This window comes from Rhinolophus ferrumequinum, chromosome 16 (assembly GCF_004115265.2).
Source record: "Rhinolophus ferrumequinum isolate MPI-CBG mRhiFer1 chromosome 16, mRhiFer1_v1.p, whole genome shotgun sequence".
Taxonomy (NCBI): Eukaryota; Metazoa; Chordata; class Mammalia; order Chiroptera; family Rhinolophidae; genus Rhinolophus; species Rhinolophus ferrumequinum.
Window position 1 is genome coordinate 57,912,798 of NC_046299.1, and position 24,312 is coordinate 57,937,109.

General features: G+C 38.6%; 1 protein-coding gene across 10 annotated transcripts in view; it reads left to right on the forward strand.

Moving 5' to 3' along the window:
• The window catches only part of NRG3 (neuregulin 3), a 1,097,333-nt gene that overhangs the window by 472,554 nt on the left and 600,467 nt on the right, over positions 1-24,312 (forward strand). For all 10 annotated transcript variants that reach the window (XM_033131417.1, XM_033131422.1, XM_033131418.1 and 7 more), the window contains exon 2: positions 5,410-5,539. In XM_033131417.1, coding sequence (XP_032987308.1) covers positions 5,410-5,539 — 130 coding nt within the window. The remainder of the gene's footprint in view (positions 1-5,409; positions 5,540-24,312) is intronic.

The window sequence follows — 24,312 nt, forward strand, 5'->3', positions numbered from 1 at the left end:
TACACCGCGTCACTGGATTCTTAACTTTTCTTGGAGAATTGTTGTGTCATGAACCCAGTGGGGGAAGGAGAAACACCTGCTTGATGAATCTGATATTTGCAAGCCAGGAATGTGAAGAATTTATTTAGATTCTATGCTATGCCTCATCATTTTCCTTCCTTGGGTGTTCCTTTCCTTCATATCGAGAATTCCTTTTCCTGTGCCAATGAAATCATTCCCCTCCAAGACCTAGCTCCAGTGCTAACCCTTTGGGAAGCCTTCACTGATAACTATAGCCTGAATTAAGCCCTCCCTTTCTTTGATTATCTACTGCAATTATTGTCGGTAATAGCCCAATTAGCACTCTTGTTCCTGCAACAAAATCTGTGTTCCCACAGTGTGCTTGCAACTGTGCTGGCAACATAGAAAACCTCAATAAGTAATATCCATGTTCAACTTAGTACTTAAGGGGGAAATCCAGTCATTGTTTTAATTCATTAATAAATTAACTTTCATTGCAAAATCTGCAGGGATTTCTGTCTCCAGGCCTTACATATTCTTCCCATTTTGGCTTTAATGAATTAAGCACCACCACCTCCCACTGTGTGTTTAATTACTGTGCTGATTGCTTACTATGCATGCTGCATGATGTGGAAAAAATACAAAACCTAAAAGCAAAGCACTCTCCCTGACCTCTCTCAGGATAGAGACTAAAACCTATAAAAATGTAAGGAAACACATTTAACTACTATAACTAGTGCCAGATGAGTGGTGTAGATAACTGTGCAGCTCATGTGGTCCCAAATGAATGGGCACTATTAGTCCTGCCTGCAACAACACTTCCTAAACCTGTGACCTTGACCTTTGGTCACGGTGTTTGGAAGACCCTTCCTTAGCACCATCTTTGTTCATCTTAAGCCTAACATTTATTATTCATGCTCTTTCTTTTAGAAAATCTTCCATATATACCGGGTGTGCCACAAAAATGTATACACATTTTAAGAGACATTATCTATGCTCAAGCAGGAGTTCACTGTAATCAGAAGTGTCTGGATGCTGATGGTAACCACTTTGAGCACCTCTTGTAATTGCAGAAGTCAGACGTGACTTGTATTCATCTTTTGTTATCGGTATATATTGACTATTACAATTAATAAATTTTTCCCTTTCTTAAAATGTGTATACATTTTTTTGGCACTGTGTGTGTGTGTGTGTGTGTGTGTGTGTGTGTGTGTGTGTTTTCCCTCATTCCTTCCCTCCACCCTGTAGAGTTGTTTTTTGCTCTTCTTATAAAATTCTATATCGTTTACCTAAACTGCTTTTGGAGCTTCTTCAGGTCCTAAATTCTAAACATGTATTCATTTCCCAGATAATATTTTTAAAAGTAGAGTTTTTGTTTGATGTTAACAAAAACATGCACATTTTTCAATACAGAATTTCCTATAGGAAATGCTCATGTATGAAAAGATCCTTCTGTACAGATCTATTGTGTGCCCCTCTGTGTCAGACCACCCATGAGATGGTGGATCAGAGAGGTGAAGACCTGCTCTGCCCGCCTGGATCTCCCATTTAGATGGGAGACTCATGAGCTGACATGGTGGAGAGAATCATGTCTGATAAGGAAGCGTTCTGGAATAAGGGAGCGCATTGAAAGACAGATAGAATTCATGGGAATATGAGGCCCCTCCTGGTTTACCTACATCCAGATAATTTTTGAAGACCATAAAAACTTCCATAACAAATTTATTTACCAAATTACATTCTTAGAACTAGAAAGTGCTTTTTCATAAAATTTTAAATACATGACAAAATATTACCATATACTACAGACAGCTTAGTGTATTACTTTCTTAAAAGTGATACAGTTTTGAAAACAGGCTCCAAAAGTGTTGGATAAGTTAACAGATGAGAGTTCTATACCTGACTCTAAGGTACCTCAAGGTTATTCAAGGCCATCGCTTTCATAGTTTGGAGGTAGACCTTTTCCATTATCTCATTCTCATGAGTGTCCATGTTTCCCCTTCAGAAAAAAATACACAGCTGGATGGATTAGAACACCATGTGTCATCTTAGGGTACAGAAGGAAAATAAGAATTGCACTTTATATTTTTATCTCACTTTTTATTGATGTTCTATTTGATATGCTTGTAATATACCTTATATGTTACATATTAAATAAATAGATACATGCATACGCTTATAAATTACTATGTGAGTATTGGCGGGCATCATCCAAAATGATTAATGTGTCTTTGCTGGGTTGTGTTTGGTTGTAACTAATAGAAAACCTGACTAACATGACTGGGGCCCAGTATACTTATTTAGTTTACAAAAGTGTAGGTGGCGTTCGAGTCAGTAGAGCAGCCTAGTGAATCTATTAAGGAATTTTTCTATCTTTCCATCCCCATATTTGGCATGATGCCTTACCAGTGTAAATTATCACTTTCTGGTGGGCTTTATTTACCTTGCCCAGTGTCTGTGATTTTAGGTGAGTAGTATCGTATGGATACCACATAATGAAATGCTCAGGTACAATTTTAAGATTTCAAATGTATTAATAATTGCAGTGTATTTGCCTATGAAAGGATTAAGCCCAACCTTCCATTACTTTTTTATTATATAAACTTATTAAAATATCTAATAATGTTGTTTTCTTTTAATTCGGTCAAATTATTCTGAGGCATAAGCAGGTGCATTGTAAATTAATTTTGAGCTTCTCTAAGCTCTGGAAATACGAATCCTGAGTAAACATTAAGCCTGACATGTCTGCACTCTCCCACCTTGGACGTTTGTGGAGGCATTTACTTGGGTCTCTGATCCTCTGTAATGTGCTGATAGATGATAACGTGATAAAGAAAGCAGTTGGTAGGATGGGGTGGGAACCGCTGGAGACCATAGTTGTCAGAGGGAAAGTAATTGATTGTAATTGCTTTGCCATTGTGTTGCTCTTGGAGTCTGTAGCTTGTTAAAACCACTGATTATAAAAGAAGGATCTCACTTTTGGTGCTGTAGGTTATGTTAATGAAAAGCTGTTCTTAGCGGAATGATCAGTGACTATCAATAAATGGATAATAAGAAATTAAAGGAAAACTTAACTAACCGATCATGAATTAATATACTTCAGCAGTCAGAGTAGCAGTCAACTGTGTGTGGTGTTTCATATTGAATTTTTTGCTTGGAGCTCTTGAATTTTAAATATTTCCCATAGAAGGAGAGATTGATTCTGTGTAACTATTTATCACATACCATCTTGAATAACAAATCTACATTCCCTGTAGAGATGTCGTGGAAAACAGAAAATGTGTCTGTTTTGCAAGAGCCTTTACTTTGTGACAAAGTATTAACAGGCAGATATTTTGAAGTGCAAAAACTAAGTTTCCATTGTATCTCCAAGAAAGGGGATTAGAAGTGGATTTTTCAGTGCTCATAGTATATGAGTGATATATGAGTGTCTATGTGAATCTGAAGACAATGTTTGTTTTTGCAATATTCATTAGTATTAAAGTGACAACATTAACGTGAAATTGTATCTCACATTCCGTTGTAACACATGCATTAACTTCCATATGACTGTAAGGTCTTTTATGATCCTAGTTTTCATCAGTGACATTTATACTGTTAGTGATGTTCGAGTGATCCGATTTATTGAATATGTTTTTACTGAGTGCCAGTTCTGATTAAGGCTCAACCTCTGGCCTCAAGGAACTCACAGACTAAAGAAACAATTAAACATGTGAACAAATGGTTACCTGCAACATAGAATGCAGTGACACAAGCAATAAAATTGCTGGAGGGACCCAAGGGGAAGGTGATGTAAGTTCTGAAGGGTTTCTGAGTGTCTTCCAGCAAAGAAAAAGATGGTCTGGGAAGAAAGAGCAGTGGGACGGCTCCTGGCATTTGGGGAAATCGAACAATAGTTAGAAATTAAGTTGGGTGTTTTAGGGTACAAGATGATAAGATTAAATAGGCAAAATTCCACATGGCCTATGTCCTTCTTTGCTCTTCTAAGGAATCTGGAGTTATTCCTGTGGGAATAGGGCCCACTGAGGCATTTTAGAGGTGAGAAGGACATGAGTGAGTTTCCTTTTGGGACAGTCACTGTCCTCTCAGTTTGGATGATGAGCAGGAAGAGGCTCATTGCGACCTGCAGTTAGTAAGTTGGTACAATCGCCCGGGCTACTGAACATTAATTACTATTAGTCTACATCTGTGCAAAGGAAATTCAAAGAGCGGAAGTGCTGAATCATTTATTCATCTTTGACTTTTTAAATACATTTTTTCTTGAACGCCATAATGGAATTGGTGCTAATACTTTAGTTGTTGAAAACTCTGAAACTGGAATGTCTACCTGTGATAATAGAGTCTGTGTCCAGTGATAGCACGTACTTATGGTTAGTTTCATATTCGGGAAGCAGATGTAGACATATGGCTTAATTTTTAAAATGTGAGTTAATTATGATTTTTAAAATATATGTTTAAGATAATTGTCCAGTTAAATATTTACCAGAAAAATTCTTCACATTTGAGATTCTCTTTTAGAATTTAGAACATTTGCATTTTAATTACACAATAAAAGGAGAAAGTGAAAGAATAATTGGTTTGGCTATTAGCCAATTACCGCTGTAACTACAAAACAAAAATAAACAAAAACACACAGACAAAAAAAAAACAAACAACAACACAGACACTGACATTGGTTTCCATAGTCACAATGTACATTGATCAGATGTTTAATGACACTTGGCAACAATAAATGGAATGGAATGTTGTTTCAATCCCTCATTCAATACATTTGTTAAAACAGAAATTAGATTTGAGGTGATTGACTGCAGGATCATTCATCTTTTACTGTTAACGTATCTTCAAATGAGGCTTGTCTTGAAGGATTCCAACTGTTAAAATCTAGTGGAGAAATACGACAATTGGACACAGTGTGTGCCTTAGTCAGTCTGGTCGCTCTAACAATATCCTAGATTGGGTCACTTATAATTCACAACAGAAATGTATTTCTCACAGTTCTGGAGGCTGGGAAGGCCAAGACGAAGGTGCCTGCAGGTTTGTTGTCTGGTGAGGTCTTCCTGGTTCACAGAAGGCCATCTTCTTGCTGTGTCGTCACACGACTGGAATGGGCGAGGGAGTTCTCTGGGGTCTATTTTATAAGGTTATGAATCCCATTCATGACCTAATCACCTCCAAAGGCCCCCACATTGTGGTTTAGATTTCAATATATGAATTTTGAGGGGACACCTCATTCAGTCTGTAAAGTGGTCACATCCAGTTACATTTTTTCATTATGTGGAGGGCTTGTCTAGAGTGACCAAGGGCACTGACCAAGAGAAGGCCTCAGTGCACAGGTCCGGGCCAATGCCAGGTTCTGCTGGTGTCAGAATCCACCGCTAACAGCATTTCCCTGTGTACTTCCCTTGACAGATACGACGACTTATTCCACTGAGCGATCTGAGCACTTCAAACCTTGCCGAGACAAGGACCTCGCATACTGTCTCAACGATGGCGAGTGCTTTGTGATCGAAACCCTGACGGGATCCCATAAACACTGTCGGTAAGCCACTGTGCCCACTGGCATTAAGGGCAGGCCCCTAGGGAAGCCTGGTGGGGGAAGTTGGTGTTGAGCTTTGTGAATATACTGTGTGATGCTTGCACTCCAGTGGCTTGAATGGCGAGATCAAGAGGCTTAACATGAGATGGGAAAGTCAGGTGTCTTGCATATTTGAGGAATGTAAAACTGAATTAAAGATGTGATTTTTGCCTGACCCAGTAAAGGAAGGTTTACTTTTCTAACTACCAATTTAACAGAAATAATTATTCGCTCACTGTAGAAGCCTGTGTTTTTGGTGTGGGTCTTAGGCACATATGCTTGTACTCAGAAATAATTCCTTCTTGGGAACCTACAGACCAGGGCATGACAAGGCAAACTGCTCATCTAAGATCTAGTGTCTCAGTGATTATTGTGTACCAAACCCCAGAGACTGTAACTGTGCCCAGAGAAAGCTGCATCTCATTTTGATTCTGCCTTCGTTTATTAATTTCAATACATTTTTTTTAACACTTCTGATGATGAAACACTTTCCAGCAAGATGTTGTAAATGAAATCATAGTTGTGGTCTAGGTAGAGAACTATTTGGGGAAAATTCCCAGTAGAGATCAGGAAGGCGTTTAATTGGTTTTTAGAGACATACGGTTATATAACTGCTAAAAATAAAGACAAGTGGAGATAAATAGTGCACCTGTAGACACTGCAGCTTTAAGGCACCAAAGAAGACTCAAATTAGCATCTAAAAAATATTTCCCACCAAGCTTTTATTTCCAGCACTACCCTGGTAATTTGTTTTTCCTTACAATTGTATATGCTTCAGTGATTGTGTATGTCCACACCCCTTTCCTTCTCTTTAGTTATTACTCTTCTCATATGGCACAGTTATTAAATTAATTATTATGAATTGTGAGGCATGAAAAATTATGAGTTTTCTCTCTCTATTGCTGTTGTAACACTTTATTCCATGTTGTTTTATGAAGATGGCATAGAGAAATGCATCCTATAGTTACGAACCGAGCACGTGTTGGCACATCCTGCCTGGAGCCCACTCCACCCCACCAGGGGTGAGTTGCCACAGTGGGCAGGGCACGCATTTGGAAGATCTGATTAGTGATAGTAGCAGCTCTCTGTGTCAGGATGAACAACTGTGACCTTTCCACCTTGACACGGTGCCTTTCCTGTGACTTGGCCAGTGCCATTTATGAAATGTACACCCCATTCCTGTTCTCTATGAGCCTGTGTTGGGGAGGAAGGGAGGTGGGAGTGGTTCCCCCCACATTCGTCTCTCTTGTTACATTTATTAGGTCAACACAGACATACCGTGTTTCCCCAAAAATAAGACCTAGCTGGACAATTAGCTCTAATGCGTCTTTTGGAGCAAAGATTAATATAATATAATCTAATATAATACAATACCAGATCTAATATTAATTTTTGCTCCAAAAGACGCATTAGAGCTGATTGTTTGGGTAAGTCTTATTTTCAGGGAAACATGGTAGGTAGAAAGCACACAAGTGACTTGTAAACCTCAAGGGAAAAGTCAAGAATGAGCTGCCCTTTCAAGGCATGAAGTGCTTCCGTGCTCTTTCAGATACACAGTCACATGCTACCTCTGCCAATATCATGGGATCATAACGTGGAAGAGGGCCGTAAAATCAATTGAGTTTGAATTTCTAATCAACTGATGAGGGGACGAATCGGAAGTCTCACCTGACCAGTGACTTTCCCAATGGTGTTTCACCCCAAGGAAGGATCAGATCAGGCCCCACTACAGTATGTAGGATGGTATGATTCATTTTTTCCAAAACTGAAATGTTGAAAAGGACAAAATAATTCTTATTCTTTCTCAAGATTCTTTCTCACTGTATTCTCTATTAGTTCATGTACATATTTCCTAGGACTGTTGTAACAAATAACTAAAGATTGGGTGGTTTCAAACGCCACTCTATTTTCTCATAGTTCTGGAGACTACAAGTCTGAGGTCAAGATGTCAGCAGGGTTGTTCCCTTCCTGGGGCCATGACAGAAGGGACTCTTCCTGGCCTCTCTCCTTGGCTAAGAGATGGCTGTCCTGTTATTTCTTCACTCTGTATGTGTCTGTATCCAAATTTCCTCTTATTATAAGGGTACCAGTCTTAATGGATTAGGGTCCACTCCAATGACCCTGTTTTAACTTAATTACCTCTATAAAGACCCTTTCTCCAAATATGGTTACATTCTAAAGTACCAGACATTAAGACTTCAGCATATGAATTATTTCAGAGACACAGTCTTGTCTATGACGATGGATCTCAGGTCCAGAGAAAAAAATCCTTTGCTTGTGTGTATATGTGCGTGTCTAACTTTTTTTTTTTTAGCATACACAAGCAGAGATGTATCTGGTTTAACTAGAACGATGTACGTGTATAATATTTTTGACCATCTGTCTTCATGTTTTTTGCATATTTCATCACAGTCAACCTGTTATTTAACACAGAGTCACCACATAGCTAATCATGAGAGAAGACCAGCCTAAGACAGCATGAGAACTTGAGTAGGTTAATAGATGCCTATAAATCTCCTACTTGTGTGTATGAATAAATCACACCTCACCGTGCCTACTATTCATCTCTTAGGCTTTGCTGTGAAGAAAAGGCTTACATTTGTTCCTGCAGCAGCCACTTCTAAGATTTCCAATGCAGTTATTAATAATGTGGCATTTTGTACAGCACTCTATTTAAGTAGTATGTTTCATTCATTCTTCTCTATTTGACAAATATTTATTGAGCACTTCCAATCCCCAAGATATCTGTTGAATAAATACATTCAGAAATGAACTTAGGAATTAAATGGCACTGCACTTCGTAATATAATTGGAGTAAGTAAAATACTTCATCATCAGGAAATAAAACAAGGGAAAGTAATTTTGCATGATTGGTAGGCGACCAGGGGTATCTTTATGATACATTACTAACTGGATTAGGTTTCCAGTTAAATAAAACATGATGTAGTGTATGGGGACACCACTGTAACGAGGTGTGCATGAATGTAGCTCATGAAATAGTTTACTTTTTACGTGTCTCAAAATATTAGGCATTCAACTCTGAGAGAAATTAAGAGTACGTTTTCTAGTATTTTAAAAATAAATTCTAATCCTCTAATAAACTGAATCAAAAAAGTTTTTCTACATCATACAAAATTGATCATGCTCTGACACTTTTCTCTTTTATGAACCAAGGAAGAACAGTAGCAAAAATAGCTAGATTATCTCTGATAGGGATCCTGAAAGTGTATGCTCAAAAAATGTTAACAGAGGGAATCTTGGGATAAGGGAGGTTTCATGTTTTTCTGTTTGTTATTGGTTCCCTTTTTAGTGTGTTTTCAGATTTTTTGAAAATTTAATTATAGTATGAATAATTAGAAATTATAGAGCAAGCTATAAAAATTTTCAAAGGAATACAACGTCCTAACTATAACTTGACAGAGAGATTTTAAAGAACAATAAATAAATAGGCAAAATTCATCTTGATGAATTTAAAATATACTATAAAGTCAAGACCATTGGCTGACTGATTAGTACAAAGAGAACTTGGCATAGAGTGAAACTTCATGCAGAATAAGGAGAGATTCATAAATAGGAGGAAAACGGAAAGACTGATTTTTCGATCCATTTGGTTGACTGTCGGGAAAAACAAATCAAAGTTGGATTTTCACTTCCTTCTTACATACCAAAAGTTGTTAACGAATTCAAAAGTTCAGGTAATTAGTAAGTAAAGTCTTCAGGAAAACAGTAAATAGCATTCCATATTTATTTATGTCAGCAGTTGAAAGGACCTTTTGAGCTATAAGCAATGGCAGGAAAAAATTAACTGCATTGTCACCACGTTGTTTTTTGAGCTGAATATCATAAATCAGGAACAAAATTTAAAGATAGATAAACTCTCAGTAAACTGTACAACAAATAAGACTGGATTACTATTCTGAAGAAGTCACATAGATGAGTAAAAGTAACAGTGAAATGAAACCTCAGTAGGAAAATGGGCAAAAGAGAGGAACATACTCTTCTCGTAGAAAAGAATGCAAATAAACAATGAACATGAAAATACCCAGCTTCAGAAAGAAATGCAAATTAGTTTTTTTGTTTGACTATCATATTTAATGATTTATAAAAGCAAATACTCTAGATGAGGGTGCAGTGGGAACATGGTCATACTTGAGGAAGTACACATTATTAAATACCTTCTGCAGATCATGATTCTGTATGTTTCCAAATCTTTGTATTGTTTTTAAGAATTTAGCCTACAGGCTGTATATGCAGATTTACTTATAAGGGTGTTCAACACAAGTTTATTTGTAATAGCCAAAAAAAAAAAACTGAATTTAGATGTCTGGACATTTCAAAATGTTTGAAGGACATGAAAATGCTCATTATATCATGTTATGTATGTAAATCAGGTTATAAAATTGCAAAGTTGAACATATAATAGCGTTCAAATATTGAAAAAGAAATAAACAAAAAGGCTAATAGGATTTACAGCTATTTTCTTCTTTGATTTTTTGAATTTTGTCAAATCTCTACATTGCACATCTATTTCATTTACGTAACACCTGGTTAAGACACTCAGCCCCTGCTTCTCATCTTTCCATTAAGAAAGACAGTTAGTGTCCCAGTCTGTGTTAAATCAAGGTCATTATAATTCACTTTTATTTGGCTCAGAGAATTTTGAATTAAGCCTTTTCAGATTAAAGTCTACCATGCCTACTTGAATGTGTTTGCTCCTTCTTTTATTAATAATTTATTTATATGCTTTACAGTAATTCTTTTCTATGCTAACTTCTTGTGTTTTGGAACATTAAAAAAAATGGATTAAATAATAGGGAGACACATCCTACATAAATGAAGCTAGATAGAAAAGGAAAGCAAGTCGGTAGAAACCCCTGAATCAAAATATTCTGAATCAAAGCTGGGTATTCTCTAGCATAGTTTATGCCATCTCTAGAATTTTTAAGAGCTTGAGAAATGGTGCTATCTGTAATATATTTTACTAGAGTGAAATGGGTAGCCATTGTAACTGAAAAGATTGCTGAGCATTTGAATGGGTCCAGTGTGTTCCATGGCTAAATTTAAGTTAAAAGGACATGTCTCTACTGAGTTGAAGTTCATTCAGTCTCGCTGCAAAAATGGATTTTCAAAATTTTAGGAAGAATGGCATTTGAGTTGAATTTGACCTGTAGTGATCATTTTGGAAATCTATCAAGCAATTCACTTGAAGATACTTGAATCACTTGAAATATGGAACTGCTAGCAAAAGAGGAAAGCAGTCCAATAGCATCCATTGCCCGAGGCAGTACTTCCAAAAAGGGGCTGATGGTCTGTGCAGCAATCTGGGTAAAATGCTCAGAGGAACCAGTGAGTGGGGGAAGTGATTGAAAAGGGAGCAGAACCCCACAAGGAGTTGCTGCTCTTACTGTACCTAGTTCTGCCTGAGTAGGTTTTGAAAATCAAAGCTTCCATTTTTAAGAGAATTGATTGGGCACAATGTGACCATCTTCCTATGATTTAGTGTATAAAATTACAGAGCCATCCCTGTCAGGGCTTTGCTCTGTCACTTTGGAGGTCCATTAGCTCGTCCACCACTGAGTGTCCTCTTTATCAAATGGTTCTCCAGTAAGTGCTCTGAGAGCAACAGCTAATGGTTTTCTGTGGTTAAAGCAAGTCAGAATGGAAATGGAGTGTTGGCACATATCCCTGAACTCCACTGACAGGAGAGGATGAAGGCTGAAATATCTATAAATCCGAGCCTAGTAGCTTTGTCTGTGCAGAGTGGAATTGAATAGCAGGGTGAAGGGCCTTGGACTAATTTTCAAGTTCATCAGATAGATGTTCCTGAGGATGTTTGCCACAGCCCAGACATAATTTAAATAATTTGCAGTATCCATGTTCATAGCAGAGGTCTACTGATTGTGTTTGACAAGAAGAAATGAGCCAAGTTATAACCACGCGTCTCTTTCTTTTCAGTGGATAAAGTTTGTCACAATTGTCTCATTAGCTCAAAAAGCAAACAAAGAACAACACAATGTATGCAGTTTTGCAACTTGATGACACTTAGGCAGTGGTTTACTTCATCTAATTTTACTTGTTTGCATTGGACCTTAGCTGGTATTCTTAAAGGCTTACTTAAATATCAAGCAAAAGACCAGAAAGGCACATTTAATAAAGAATAATAACCCATCTTTTAGTTAATGGCCAAAGATTTTTACCTTATTTTAATATTTTTTCATTTGTTTGGCAGCTCTAGTTGAAGCATGAATTGGAGTTTCTTGAGATGGTAGTTATGATTTGGAGTTTTTGTTGTATCCAAGAATTGGCATATATATATTTTTTAAAATAGAGGCCTTATATGATGTGATAAGAGGTACACAAGGCACATGTAGGTGTTCAGGATGGAGAGATCTGAGTTAACAGCTCGGCTCAGCTTTGTACTGGCTGTGTGAGTTTTTTGCAAGTCATTTAACCTTCAGTTCTTCATTATAAATAAGTAAATAAATAAATAAATAAATAAATAAATATCTGCAGCAAAAGGTCGATGCAAGAAACGAAAGCAGCAACGTGTGGAAAACTCTAAATGTACAATAGACATTATGTACATGATAGCTCTTCCCTTTTCTTCGCTTCTGCTCTGTTCTGCTCATATTGAAACCAAGCAAAGGCCTGTTTGCTGGAATCCCGTGAGAGAAGTTGAGTGGGTATGATGTGCCTATGTCACTAAGAGGAGACTCAGGTTTGAAGGGGGAGACGGGTCCCGCCAAAGGATCCCATGTATATTCTGAGGCTCGGGCTTCTCACCGCTAATTCTGATATTCTGACATGTTAGCAATTTTCTGTTATTTCTCCAATTCTGCAACCAATTCTTGATTTTCCAAAATTTTCTTCTTGTTGAACATAGAGCTTTAAGAGGAAAAATATTTGTTCTTTCCTACTTCATCAGTGTAAGTTGCCATAATTGTATTAACGGTTGCCATTTGGATTGGCTGGTTGGATTCAGTGCTCCTCCACTACCTAGCAGACTGACACATGACACACATCCTCTCTGACTCTGTTTTCTTATCTGTTAGATGGGGGTAGTCACATCACTGTGCTGACAGGTCATTGTGAGGATCACTGTAAGTGAAGAGCAGCTGTCTGGTACAAGCAGGTAGCTTGGCAGAGTAAGTGAGGTATGGTGTGCTAAGGCATGTGTTGCTGTGTTATCGGCACAGCTCTGTGTACAGATCATTTTATTTGTGCCAGGGCCTCCTGATGGGCACCCGGAGTCTCCCAGCACGCAGGCTTCCGCCTACACCCACTAATGGCAGTTAAAGAAAACTGACCCGAAGACATGATTTGCAAGCACAGCCATACCTGGTCCTGGGCAAGAACACTTTTCAGAATCAAGGGTCATTGTCGTTATTTCAGCAATAAATTTAGGAGAAAAGAAGAAACAAGAGGTTACCTTTTGTCAGGGGAATTCTCCCTGTCCACAGTCCTGAAGAGAGGAATATGGAGAAAATGCGCCTCCCCTGGTACAGTTCAGGCTCTTCTGGCTGAGGACCCTTCAGGTATCCTTCACAGCAAGCCCTGGAGGTGTTTCTCCAGGCATCTGCTTCCTTCCGGTGGGGATCACAGCCCTGCTAAGGTTGGAGCAGTCTGGGAGCCAGGATGATGTGAAAGCATACGCTGAAATTTAAGTGGATTATAGATTATTTCACCCAGTTTAGTTAAAAAATTCAGACTGTGTCCGTAAATATCATTTTAGCCAGAGATGGTCTATCTGTACAGACATGCACAGCATTAACCGTGGTTCCACAGTCCCCTCTGTGCGAGCTTCTCAGACAGACGTTCCAGTAAAAGCCTTCTGAAAACAGGACAGAGATACCTGGGACGTTCTGTCTCATCTCTGGGGCAGTGAGGGAATTTGGAAATGCTTCTGCAGCCCGCTCTCTACTAATAAGAGGATGCTTTCTCTAGTCTAAGTTTGAGAGCATTGGAAAGAATTTCCACCTTCCTAAAGATGGTATTTCTTTCCTATTCACTTTTGTCTGAGCATTTGAAGGAAAAATAGAAAACAGGACTTAAAGACCAAATCACATTGTCTATGAATGTACCAAAATGTCCATCTTGGAGTACCTCTGGTAAATTACTCTTCTTGAATGGACGAGCATGAGCAAATCTAGCTGAAGGAATAAGCCTGGGTGATGTGTGTACGGTGCTCCTTGTGCGTCAGGCACCCATAGCAGCCGTGGGAGGGAGGTGGACATGACTGAGGTCGGGCATTTCCCAGGTGACACAGCACTCAGGTTATCCAGGCTTTAAAGATTCACACTACGCAGGCTAACTCCACGGAACACACACTTAACTTTTCCACTAACCAATCTCTCTCTTCTAAAATCCCAGTGGTCCAGGAATTCTAAAATCCCAACTGCTTGAAAATAAAACATTTAAAGTAAGTGTATATATATACACACACACACACACACACACATATATATGTAATTATATCTATATATAGTTAAAATATACATATTTTAGTTTCCCAACATATTAAAATCTGAGTGATAATATAGATTGTTATCCAAATTCAAAACCATTTGAGATGTAATGAGCAGTTCTAATAATTTCTTTTGCAAAATAGGCATAAACTGGGAATGCCCCAAGCAAAATAGGACATAGGGTTGCCCTAACAGTAACTTATGTGAAACTCAAATTCGTAGAAAAGCAAACCACCACATGCTATGTGCTTTTCTGAATATAAATTTCATAAGATTGTACAATCTCTGTGTTTTTATCCCCATTTTCCTCAAATAAGCTGAGAGTTCCCTAGTCACTAAGTACAGGCAAGGTCTGGATGAGAAGGCAGAGCAGGGGCCCCAGAGCCCAGGGTCTCTCTACTGTACCCCAAATCTGTGAAAGTACACATCAACATGGAATTTGTATTCTGCTTAGTTACATATATATCTAGTTATTATTTGTGAAAACTAAGAGTGTGACAAGAGGACAAAGTCCTCCTTGTGTTTTAGAAAGAAACTGAAGAAAGCATTTCTGAATTTTATTTTGTAGTTTAATTTTTTTTTTTATGATCACAGCTATGTTGGTGGTTTTATGAATATCAGGAAAATAGCTTAAAGCAAAATCAGTCCCATGCATGCACATGTGCACACACATACCTGTATGGTATATTTACTAGGTATCTGGCATCATGCAGAACACGGAGGCTCAATGGTAAACATGAAAAAAGGTTCCTTCCTTTATAAAACTAGCTGTTAATTGGAACACAGAGAAGTCAACACAATCTAGTGTGATAGGCTTCCATGATGGGTGAACACTGGTTATCACTGGGCACCAAAGCCTGCACTTGGTATAGCAGGGAAATCCTTACAAAACTGGTAAACTTAGAGGAAATGATTTCATCTAATGAAGTCCTATAAAACACTTATGCACATTTTAACAAATGAGAAATTGAGGATAAAATTAAAGGAAGCAACAGGAAAAAATGAAGACATTGAATGTGGTTTGGGGAATATCTTGTTTAGAGACACATGCCATATGTGAATGATATAGAATGTGTTTATATGTGAGTGGTATAGAATGTATATTTAGTCCTATTCTACATACCCTAAAAAATAAACGGCGCTTGTATACATTATTTCCATCATTCTGCCAATGCTTATTAAGCATATTCAATGTTCCAGGTCCAGTGAAAGGTGATAGTAGTATAGTGATATATGTTCTCAGAAAAATTCATAAGAGAGCGGTTAAGATGGGCATTTTCTAGTTCAATTTAATATAACCAGTTCTGTGATCTATATCATTCAGTTGATGTGATCTATACGTGCATAGCTCGTATCTATATAGAAGACTCCAAAAACCAATCAATGGTCCTGAAGCCAGTGAGAGCTTATGAGAGGAAATAACATATGGGTTTGCATTTGGAAAGATGAGAACCTTGTCATTTCTCATTTTGAATTCTGCTCCGCCTTTGCAACAAAGGCATGGAGAGTTGAGCTGCTATTGGAGAACATTCCTTTTAAACTCCAGAGAGGAAATTTCATAATTATTTTAGGTGCAATTGAAAATAATCAGTTTCATATTATAAATTCTTTATGCAATTGGTTACTTATTTTATGAATTATTTTCTTGTATCCAGATGGTTCTCAAAATATCAGGGCATGATGACATTTTTGGTTCTATCCCCTTAAACTCTGAATTTTTATGGTGAGTTGGAAAGAGCAGACAAGAATATGGTATTCCTCACCTAATAAGTGTCACATTAATTAAATTATGAAATCAAGATTCTTTTCCTTTATTAAACATTATTTTTATCTATATACATATATGAAATATTTACAAAGACCATTTAATAGCTACAATATAAAATAATTTATTAGCATCTTTGATATACAAAATTATTTTCTAGCACTAAAATTTTCCTAAGAAATTAAACATAGCCATTCAAGGATGTCTTGACCATCAGTCATTGTTCAATTAATTATTCAGAGATAGTGTAAGGGAGTTACATTTAGAGATACTTATTGGCATGTTCAACATTTTCCCAACTAAAATATATTTCATTTTTCTAGCAGAACTGCCGTGAGGCTCCCAGGAAATCAAAGTTGGATAGCCATGTAGGGTTCACCTTATAGTGGCTCTGGTAGAATTTTGGTATTTTGGCTTATACAGTGACATGGACGTACAGCAGAAACCGGAGAAAGAAAGGATGTAAGAGTTCCTAACACACAGAGGCTTTTTAGTTTCTCAAAGACTACTTTTTCATTTAAACACATCGGAAATGCAGTTAGACCTAACATCAAGGAAAGGAGTTATTTCAACAGAAGACTTCATTAAACAAACATATTCCAGGCTTTGGGGCACAGGGGGGAATCCAAGATGGGGGAGTATAGACACTAAAGTGATGCCAACAGGCTAGCATGCCGTGAGCCTGGCCTCCATGGAATCCTTGGACCACACATTGATCCCAATGACCCTGTGCTCCTGAAGGGAAGAAATTCAATTAGGAACTCTCAGCTTTAAGCCTCAGGCTGGAGGGGGGTGTCAGTGGGTAGTTCTATCACTGAAGGAAAACCATTCTCCAGCACTTTTAAAACAGAGGCTAATAGTAGGACAGTGGAGAGTAAAACAATATTAGCTTGGAAAAAACGGGCAGAAACAATAAGCTGATAAAGCATCACTTTAAATAAAGTCATAATTTTGCTACAATTTGAGGTGTTTTCCTAGGCTAATTTACAGCCACAGTTGAAGTCACATAGAAGCCTTACACTCTGAGACAAGGTTTTATTGTCAGTGCTCTGGAAAGCTTTTTCCTTTCTGCCTGAGTTAGAATATGCAAAAGACATAATGATTGTTTTAATGATATTAAATAGCAGCTTTGATCTCCCCCCCACAAGTTAAACAAAACATTATCTGGATGTACCAAATTATTCATCTGTGAGTAAAACTTCTGTTTCTATTATAATATTCCTGTTCACCTACCTGACTTTCTCACTAGGTTTGAATTCATCTTTGCTTTTGGAAGCTGCCACCTACTCAGTAAAGATAAATTTTGTAAATGGAAAGATCCCTAGACAATATTTACTGTCCACATTTTTCAGAGGACAAAACTGAGGTGTTAAATGGGAGACAACAAAAATGCTAATAATGGGGGATTTCCTGTCAAGATTGCAGAGTCAATAAATGCTGTGCTTGCCTTCACTGATGATGGCATCAAAATTATAACTAAACTACAGAACAACCATAATTGAGAATCACCTGAAGTCTGCCTGAATAGAAGTCTTACAACTAAGGACATATAGAAGAAGCCACCTCAGGACTGGTAGGAAGTGTGGAGACATGGAATGAGCTGGTCCCATACGAATGTGTTGCTGTTAAAAATCTGGAGGGAAATCTCAGCTGTAGAGTTCCTCCCCAAGGAAAAGAGTTCCCAGCCCCACACCAGGACCCCTAGCCCAGGGAGAGAGGTCCCTACAACTTCTGGCTATGAAAACTAGAGGAGATTGTGGTTCAGTGAGATGAGGGCGGCTGGGGTCCCAGACTTTTCCCCTAAAGGGCCGACTCATGGACTGACCCAGTGACAGACTCATTCTCTCTGAGCTCCAGTGCTGGGGCAGCAGCTTGAAAGGCGCCAGAGACATAAGAGGAGGAACTGAATTGTCTGGCTTAGGGTGAGGGCTGGAGGGGCAGCTTTCTCACAGACAGAAGGGCTGCCTGAATTCATTTTTTGTTGAGCCTAACCCCCACCCCTGCTCCTAGTGTGCAGATGCAGGCAAGCCACCATATCTGAGTCTCCATCAACCTGGCTAACACCTGTCACCCTGTCTTAGTGATTACCTAAGACTCCACCCCATCCAACTTGGGGGCCTACTAAAGCCACTTCCAGTGACTTTTCCATACAAATGGCCTGTCTTGGCTCATGCTACAGAGTTTCCTAAAATCTCTCAAAAGTTCACAAAACCCAAACAAGCATCATCTGACCTCCACATGCCCTGGATCTCTTGCTAAGCAACCCCAAGCCTTGCACTACGCAGTTGGCCTTGGTTCATGGCTTGGCTTCTCCCCGACACATCCAAGGCCAGCACAGGTGGCATCCATCTGCAGATTGCTTTGGGGATCATACCAGCTGGCCCCAAGAAAGGCAAAGGCTGTGGCTGAACTTGACCTGTGTCAGGGCCCCTCCCAGGAGACCGCAGGGCTGACATGCCTGGTAGCCAGCTTCAGACTAAGCCAGAACACCAGCTGGCCATGTTACTACACACAAAAGGCGAAGTCTAGTCAGGCACCAGATCCTTGCTAAAGTGAATCCTACTCTGTAGGGTCAGCCTGTGCACAACAGCTTCTCCACTGTAGTCACAGCCATTCCTTACAAACAACCCCTCCCATTGACTTGCAGACAGCAACTAAGGCTCAAGTACAACAGGAATGCACACACAACACACACAGGGACACATCTGGCTTAGGTGACCAGGGAGAATGCACCACTGGACTCCCCAGGACACCTACATAAGGCTGCTCTACTGAGAGACATAGCAGCCCTACCTAATACATAGAAATAATCACTGGGAGGCAGCCAAAATGGAGAGACAAGGACATGTGCCAAAAGAAAGAACAGAACAAAGCACTAGAAACAGAGCTAAACAAAATGAAGCCAAGCAATCTACCAGACACAGAGTTCAAAATACTGGTCATAAGAAGGCTCAGTGTTCTCAGTGAGAATTTCAACAAAGAGATAGGAAACATAAAAAAGAACCAGTCAGAAATAAAGAATGCAATAACTGAAATGAAGAATGCATTAGTGGTAATCAACAGTAGATTAGATGAAGCAGAGGATCAAATCAGCAATATAGAAGATAAGGTAGAAGAAAACACCCAATCAGAACAAAAAGAAAAATGAATTTAAAAAAAATAAATGAGAGTTTAAGGGACCTAAGGGATGACATCAACCGTACCGATATTCTCATATAGAGGTACTAGAAGGAGAAGAGTGGTAGCCAGGAACTGAAAACCTTTTGAGGAAATGACAAAAACTTCCCCAATATGATGAAGGAAAGAGACATACAAGCCCAGGAAGAATAGAGAGTCCCAAACAATATGAACCCAAAGAGGCCCACACCAAAAGACATCATTATTAAAATGCCAAAGGTTAAAGACCAAGAGAGAATTTTAAAAGTAGCAAGAGAGAATCTTAAAAGTTAGTTATGTACAAAGGAGCTTGCATAAGAATGGTAGCTGATTTCTCAACAGAAACTTTACAGGCCAAAAGGGATTGGCAAGAAATATTCAAAGTGATGAAAAGTTAGGACCTACGACCAAGATTACTCCACCCAGCAAGGCTATCATTTAGAATTGAAGGACAGATAAAGAGCTTCCCAGACAAGAAAAAGCTAAAAGAATTCACTAACACCATGCCAGTATTACAAGAAATGTTAGAGAGACTTCTCTGAGAAGGAAAAGGAGGAGAAGGACAAGATGAAGGAGAAGATGGAGAAGAATAAAAATACCAAAAATATGAATAATAAAATGGCAATAACTACATATCTATCAGTAATTATTTTCAATGTAAATGGGATAAATGGTCCAATCAAAAGACATAGGGTGGCTGCATGGATAAGAAAACAAGACCCTTTCATATGCTGCTTACAAGAGACTCATTTCTGATCAAAAGACTCACACAGAATAAAAATAAGGATGGAAAAAGATATTTCATGAAAATGGAATATTTTCAACACAAGGCTGGTTTAGCAATATTTATACCAGACAAAACAGATTTTAAAACGAAGGCTACAAGAGCCAAAGAAGGACCCAGTAGTCCCACTTCTGAGTATTTATCTGAAGAAAAATAAAATGCTATTTCGAAGAGACATTTGCATCCATATGTTCATTCCAGCACTGTTTACAATAACCAAGATGTGAAGGCAACCTGGGTGTCCATCAACAGGTGAATGGATAAAGAAGAGGTGGTACATATATGCAATGGAATATTACTCAGCCATAAAAAAGAATGAAATTTTGTCATTTGCAGCAACATGGACGGACCTAGAGAGTATTGTGCTTGAGTAGAATAAGTCAGACAGAGAAAAACAAATGGCATATGATTTTACTTCCAGGTAGAATCTAAAGAACAAAATAAACAAAACGGAAAAAACAAACAAACAAACCTCATAGATACATTGAATATTTTGATGATTGCCAGATAGGAAGGGGTTTGGGTGGGTGGGTGAAAAAGGGGAAGGGTTTAAGAAGTACAAATTGGTAGTTAAAAAATAGTCATGGGGATTTAAAGTATAGCACAGGGAATATAATCAATAATATTGTAATAACTATGTATGGTGTCACATGTGTATTTGATTTATTAGAGTGATTGTTTTGTAAGTTACATAAATGTGTAATCATTATGTTGTACACCTGAAACTAATATAGTATTGTATGCCATTTGTAACTGAAAAATAAGCCATATATATATATGTATACATACATATTAAAAATGCTAATAGCCATCTTTTATTTTATACCTACAAAGTGCAAAGCAGAAGTTTGACTTTATACACTATTTCATTGCCTACCTGGTCCTCATATTAAATCTGCAAAGGAATATTTTGTCCCCATTTGATGTCAAGAAAGAATCTACAAGAGGGAAGGTAGCTTCTTCAAGGACATTCAGCCCGTGGCAGGCCCCAGCACCAGCTACAGTTCTGTTTGACTTTCAAACTCTTGATCTTCAACCTTGTCAAACTTTAATGTAAGGAGCACTGAGGATGATGGTTAAAAAATTAGGTCTTCAGATGGCACCCAAGACTCTTGCATTCAGATGGTTCCATTATTGAGACAAATTTTGGAAGCAGTGAATGGGACTACTGTTTCTCAAATGTTGACGAGTGACGTGCCCTGGCGTCATCCGGACTTAGGGACATATTTCCGTATGACCACATGGGTCTCCACAGGTGTCACTTTAAGGTTACTTATTATTGTACTAGTCATGGTACCCACATTTAGCAATTTTCCATGCCTGCATGTGTAGAAAACTTTTTAGTTGTCCTCCTTCCCTCCCTCCCTCTCCTCCTCTCATTCTCTCTTTTCATTCTTTCTCTTCCATCCACACTGATTGAGCACTCACTCAGTCAAGCTTGTGCTAGGTGATTCAGGAAAATGTGTGTACTGATGGAGTGCTTCTCTTGTAGTACTTCTTTGGAATTGAAACCTTGAAGTGAAGTTTCTTGGCCCAAGGATATGAACATTTTCACGGCTCTTTAACCATAATTATCTTGCCTGCATTGAATACTTAAACTTCTTTTGCTAATTTAATATGTGTAAGCTTGCCCATCATTATTATTTAATATCCGTGTCTTTGATTAATAAACACTTCACATTCCTTATATGAATGTAATGTGAATTTTTATTTTACTTTTACTAAACAAGTGAATTTTTGACGATGGAAAACCAATAAGGAGTATTAAGCAAGTGAATGACATGTTCATTTTATTCATGTATTAATATTATATATTTTGATCTACCGAAGCTGCCAGTTCATTCTCTGTATAGGCAGGCACAATAAGTTACCTTGTAGCAAACATTTTATTTAAGCAGACCCTCTTATTTTGTAAATTTGAAAAAGGCATGCACCTCCAGTCCAGTAGGATGAAGGTAAATGGTTTGTATTTGTGTGTGTTTTGTGGTGTGTGTGTGTGTGTGTGTGTGTGTGTGTGTGTGTGTGTGTTCATTAGCCTGCTCCTTCCACAGATTCCTTGGCATGCAGAATTCTAGGGAAGAAGGAAACAGTGTAATTAGGAACTGAAGACCTATTAGGAGAGAAGAGATGGAGAATCCATTTCATGCTCCTCCAAATTCATTGTGCAGGGGACTTGTCTGGGAAGAACAAAGTGATGGGATTAAGATTCACAGCGGGGGGGACAGGAGGTGGGCTCACCAGGGGCAGGCAGAAGAGCAGTGGAGGACCAGACTCCAATCACAGCCTCTGAGACTAAGCTGATTTTGTATTGTCATATAGTGGAAGTAGGATATTCTCTCCTGGCTTCTCTACCTGGGGCTTTTGAGTGGGAGTTTTACAGAATCCCGTAATTCTGGGAAGCCGAGAGACTAACTTCACTCTTTAGTCCCCACGAGGTAGGGAATTCTGCAAACACAACTTCCAAATCTTGAAGGATTTAGGATCGTTTTGAAGGATTGCCACTTTCCTCAGTGGTGCCACCTTGTGGCAGAGACTACAGTGACAACACTTGTAGCTGAAAGAATTTCGCCTTTTCCTCCACCAGGTGTTTGGGCTAAGAAGTGAAAAAATCTCTAAGATTTGGATGATGAAATGAAAGATAAATCTTTGGCTTTCTGCCACTGATGGTAGTTGAGGGTTTGAGAACTGTTTATGGAAGACTATTTTGTTTGTTTTTCTTGTTTGTTCGGAAAGATAACTGTAGTTGCAGGGGAGAGAACAAATGGAAGGTGTTTCCTACCTAGCTCTTAAGCCTCTTCCACCCTCCCCAACACCAACCTGGAAGGACTGTGGAGAGAAAGCACCAACACAGGGAACGCACTGGGGGAAACCCCTGTGAAACACTGCTGGAGGAGAGTGAATCAGCTTGGAACTTTCCAGCTTGTGCAATCTAAAGCCTGAAGTTGGAGGAGGCTGGTGTGGCTGTGGGAATAACATGGGAAAGGAGCTATTGTCAGTTTGCTCTTGCTTTTCCCCATCTGTGGCCTGGTAGACCGGTATGCATATCATGGTAGCTTAAGCTGTCAGTCTGAGGCCACCAGAACAATCGGACAGCACACAATGATGGTGAGCGGAAGGAACCTAAGTGAGGACTAACTAGACCTCACAGCTGGTCATTTCCTCATCTTTCTTTCTCCAAACTCCCACTGAAAGGAGTGGTTCTTACTAAGGATGCTTCCCCACTAGGGGGTCTGAGGATGAACTGTGGACCTGAGGAATGGTTTGGTAGGGTGGGTTGAGATTAAATGTGGCTTCCTGTAACCTGGGACTCTCACTTCCAGCTCATCCCACCTCCTTTCTGACTCTTGGAGATCAGCAGGTCTGAGAGAGTCAAGCCTTTGTCCCTTATTCATTTTCATTGTCTGAAAAATTAGCTAATACTCTTAGGGAAAAATGAGCTTCACAGACCAAAACAATGATAGAGGGGCAACACTCTTTTAAAAGAGGTGAATTAGACTGTTTCAAGATTTCCACGGGGATATGAAAGACAGTTTGAGGAATATAATCACTAATGCTGTAAAGATTTTGTAGGATATTCGATGGACACTTGTCTTATTAGGGAGACCACTTCAGGGACGGTGTAGATGGCTGATCACTGCACTGTACACCTGACGCTGAAGCTGAACAATAATGAATGTCAACTATAATGTTATATATATTGTCACAAGAAGTGGAGTACAGCATTAGGAATAGAGACAGTGGAAATGTAACGGCTGTATGTGATGTCAGAGGGGTAGTGGATGGGGGTTATCACTGTGTGAGGGGTGTAAATGTCTAACTATTACATTGTTTTTCTACACCTAAAACTAATTGAAAAAAAGAGGTGAAATAGAGAAAGCCTTTAGACGAAGAAGGAGGCTGAGGCAATGCGTGAAAGCAATATTGGCAGTGAGAATTTAAAGCAGCAATACTAGATAGATTGGAAGGAAATAAATCACACGATTTATTCGCTAATAAAGAAAGAAAGGTAAGAGGGAAAGAAAAGAGTCAAAGGGACTGCCAAATTTTCTGGTTTGGGGATGAAAACAAAAATTACATCACTCCATCACTTACTAGCTTTAAGAATAGGAAAATTCATTTAACTTCTTTCTATTGTTTTCTCATCTGTAAAATAACTATGATAATAACAGTGCCTGCTTTGTAATACTGCTACGAGGATTAAACTTGAACTGTCCTGGACAAGCCAGAACACATGGTCATTTCATATATAAAAAAATTGAGAAAACAATGAAATCATTATTGAAGAATCTTTTCCTTTCTTGTATTAATGTGCTCCTTGTCACAATAATTTGTGTGTGTGTGTTGTGTATGTGTGTTTATGAACTATCTCTTAAGTTTGGGTTAAATAATATTTCTTTTTGTATGTCATTCCACATTGTTTTAATTAGCTTTACTTTTGAGTGGGTTTTAATTCCTGGCAGTACAATTTATTTTTCCTTCACTGTTTTACTTTATCCAAATACTGTGTTTCCCCAAAACTAGCTGGACAATCTTTTGGAGCAAAAATTAATATAAGACCCGGTCTTAT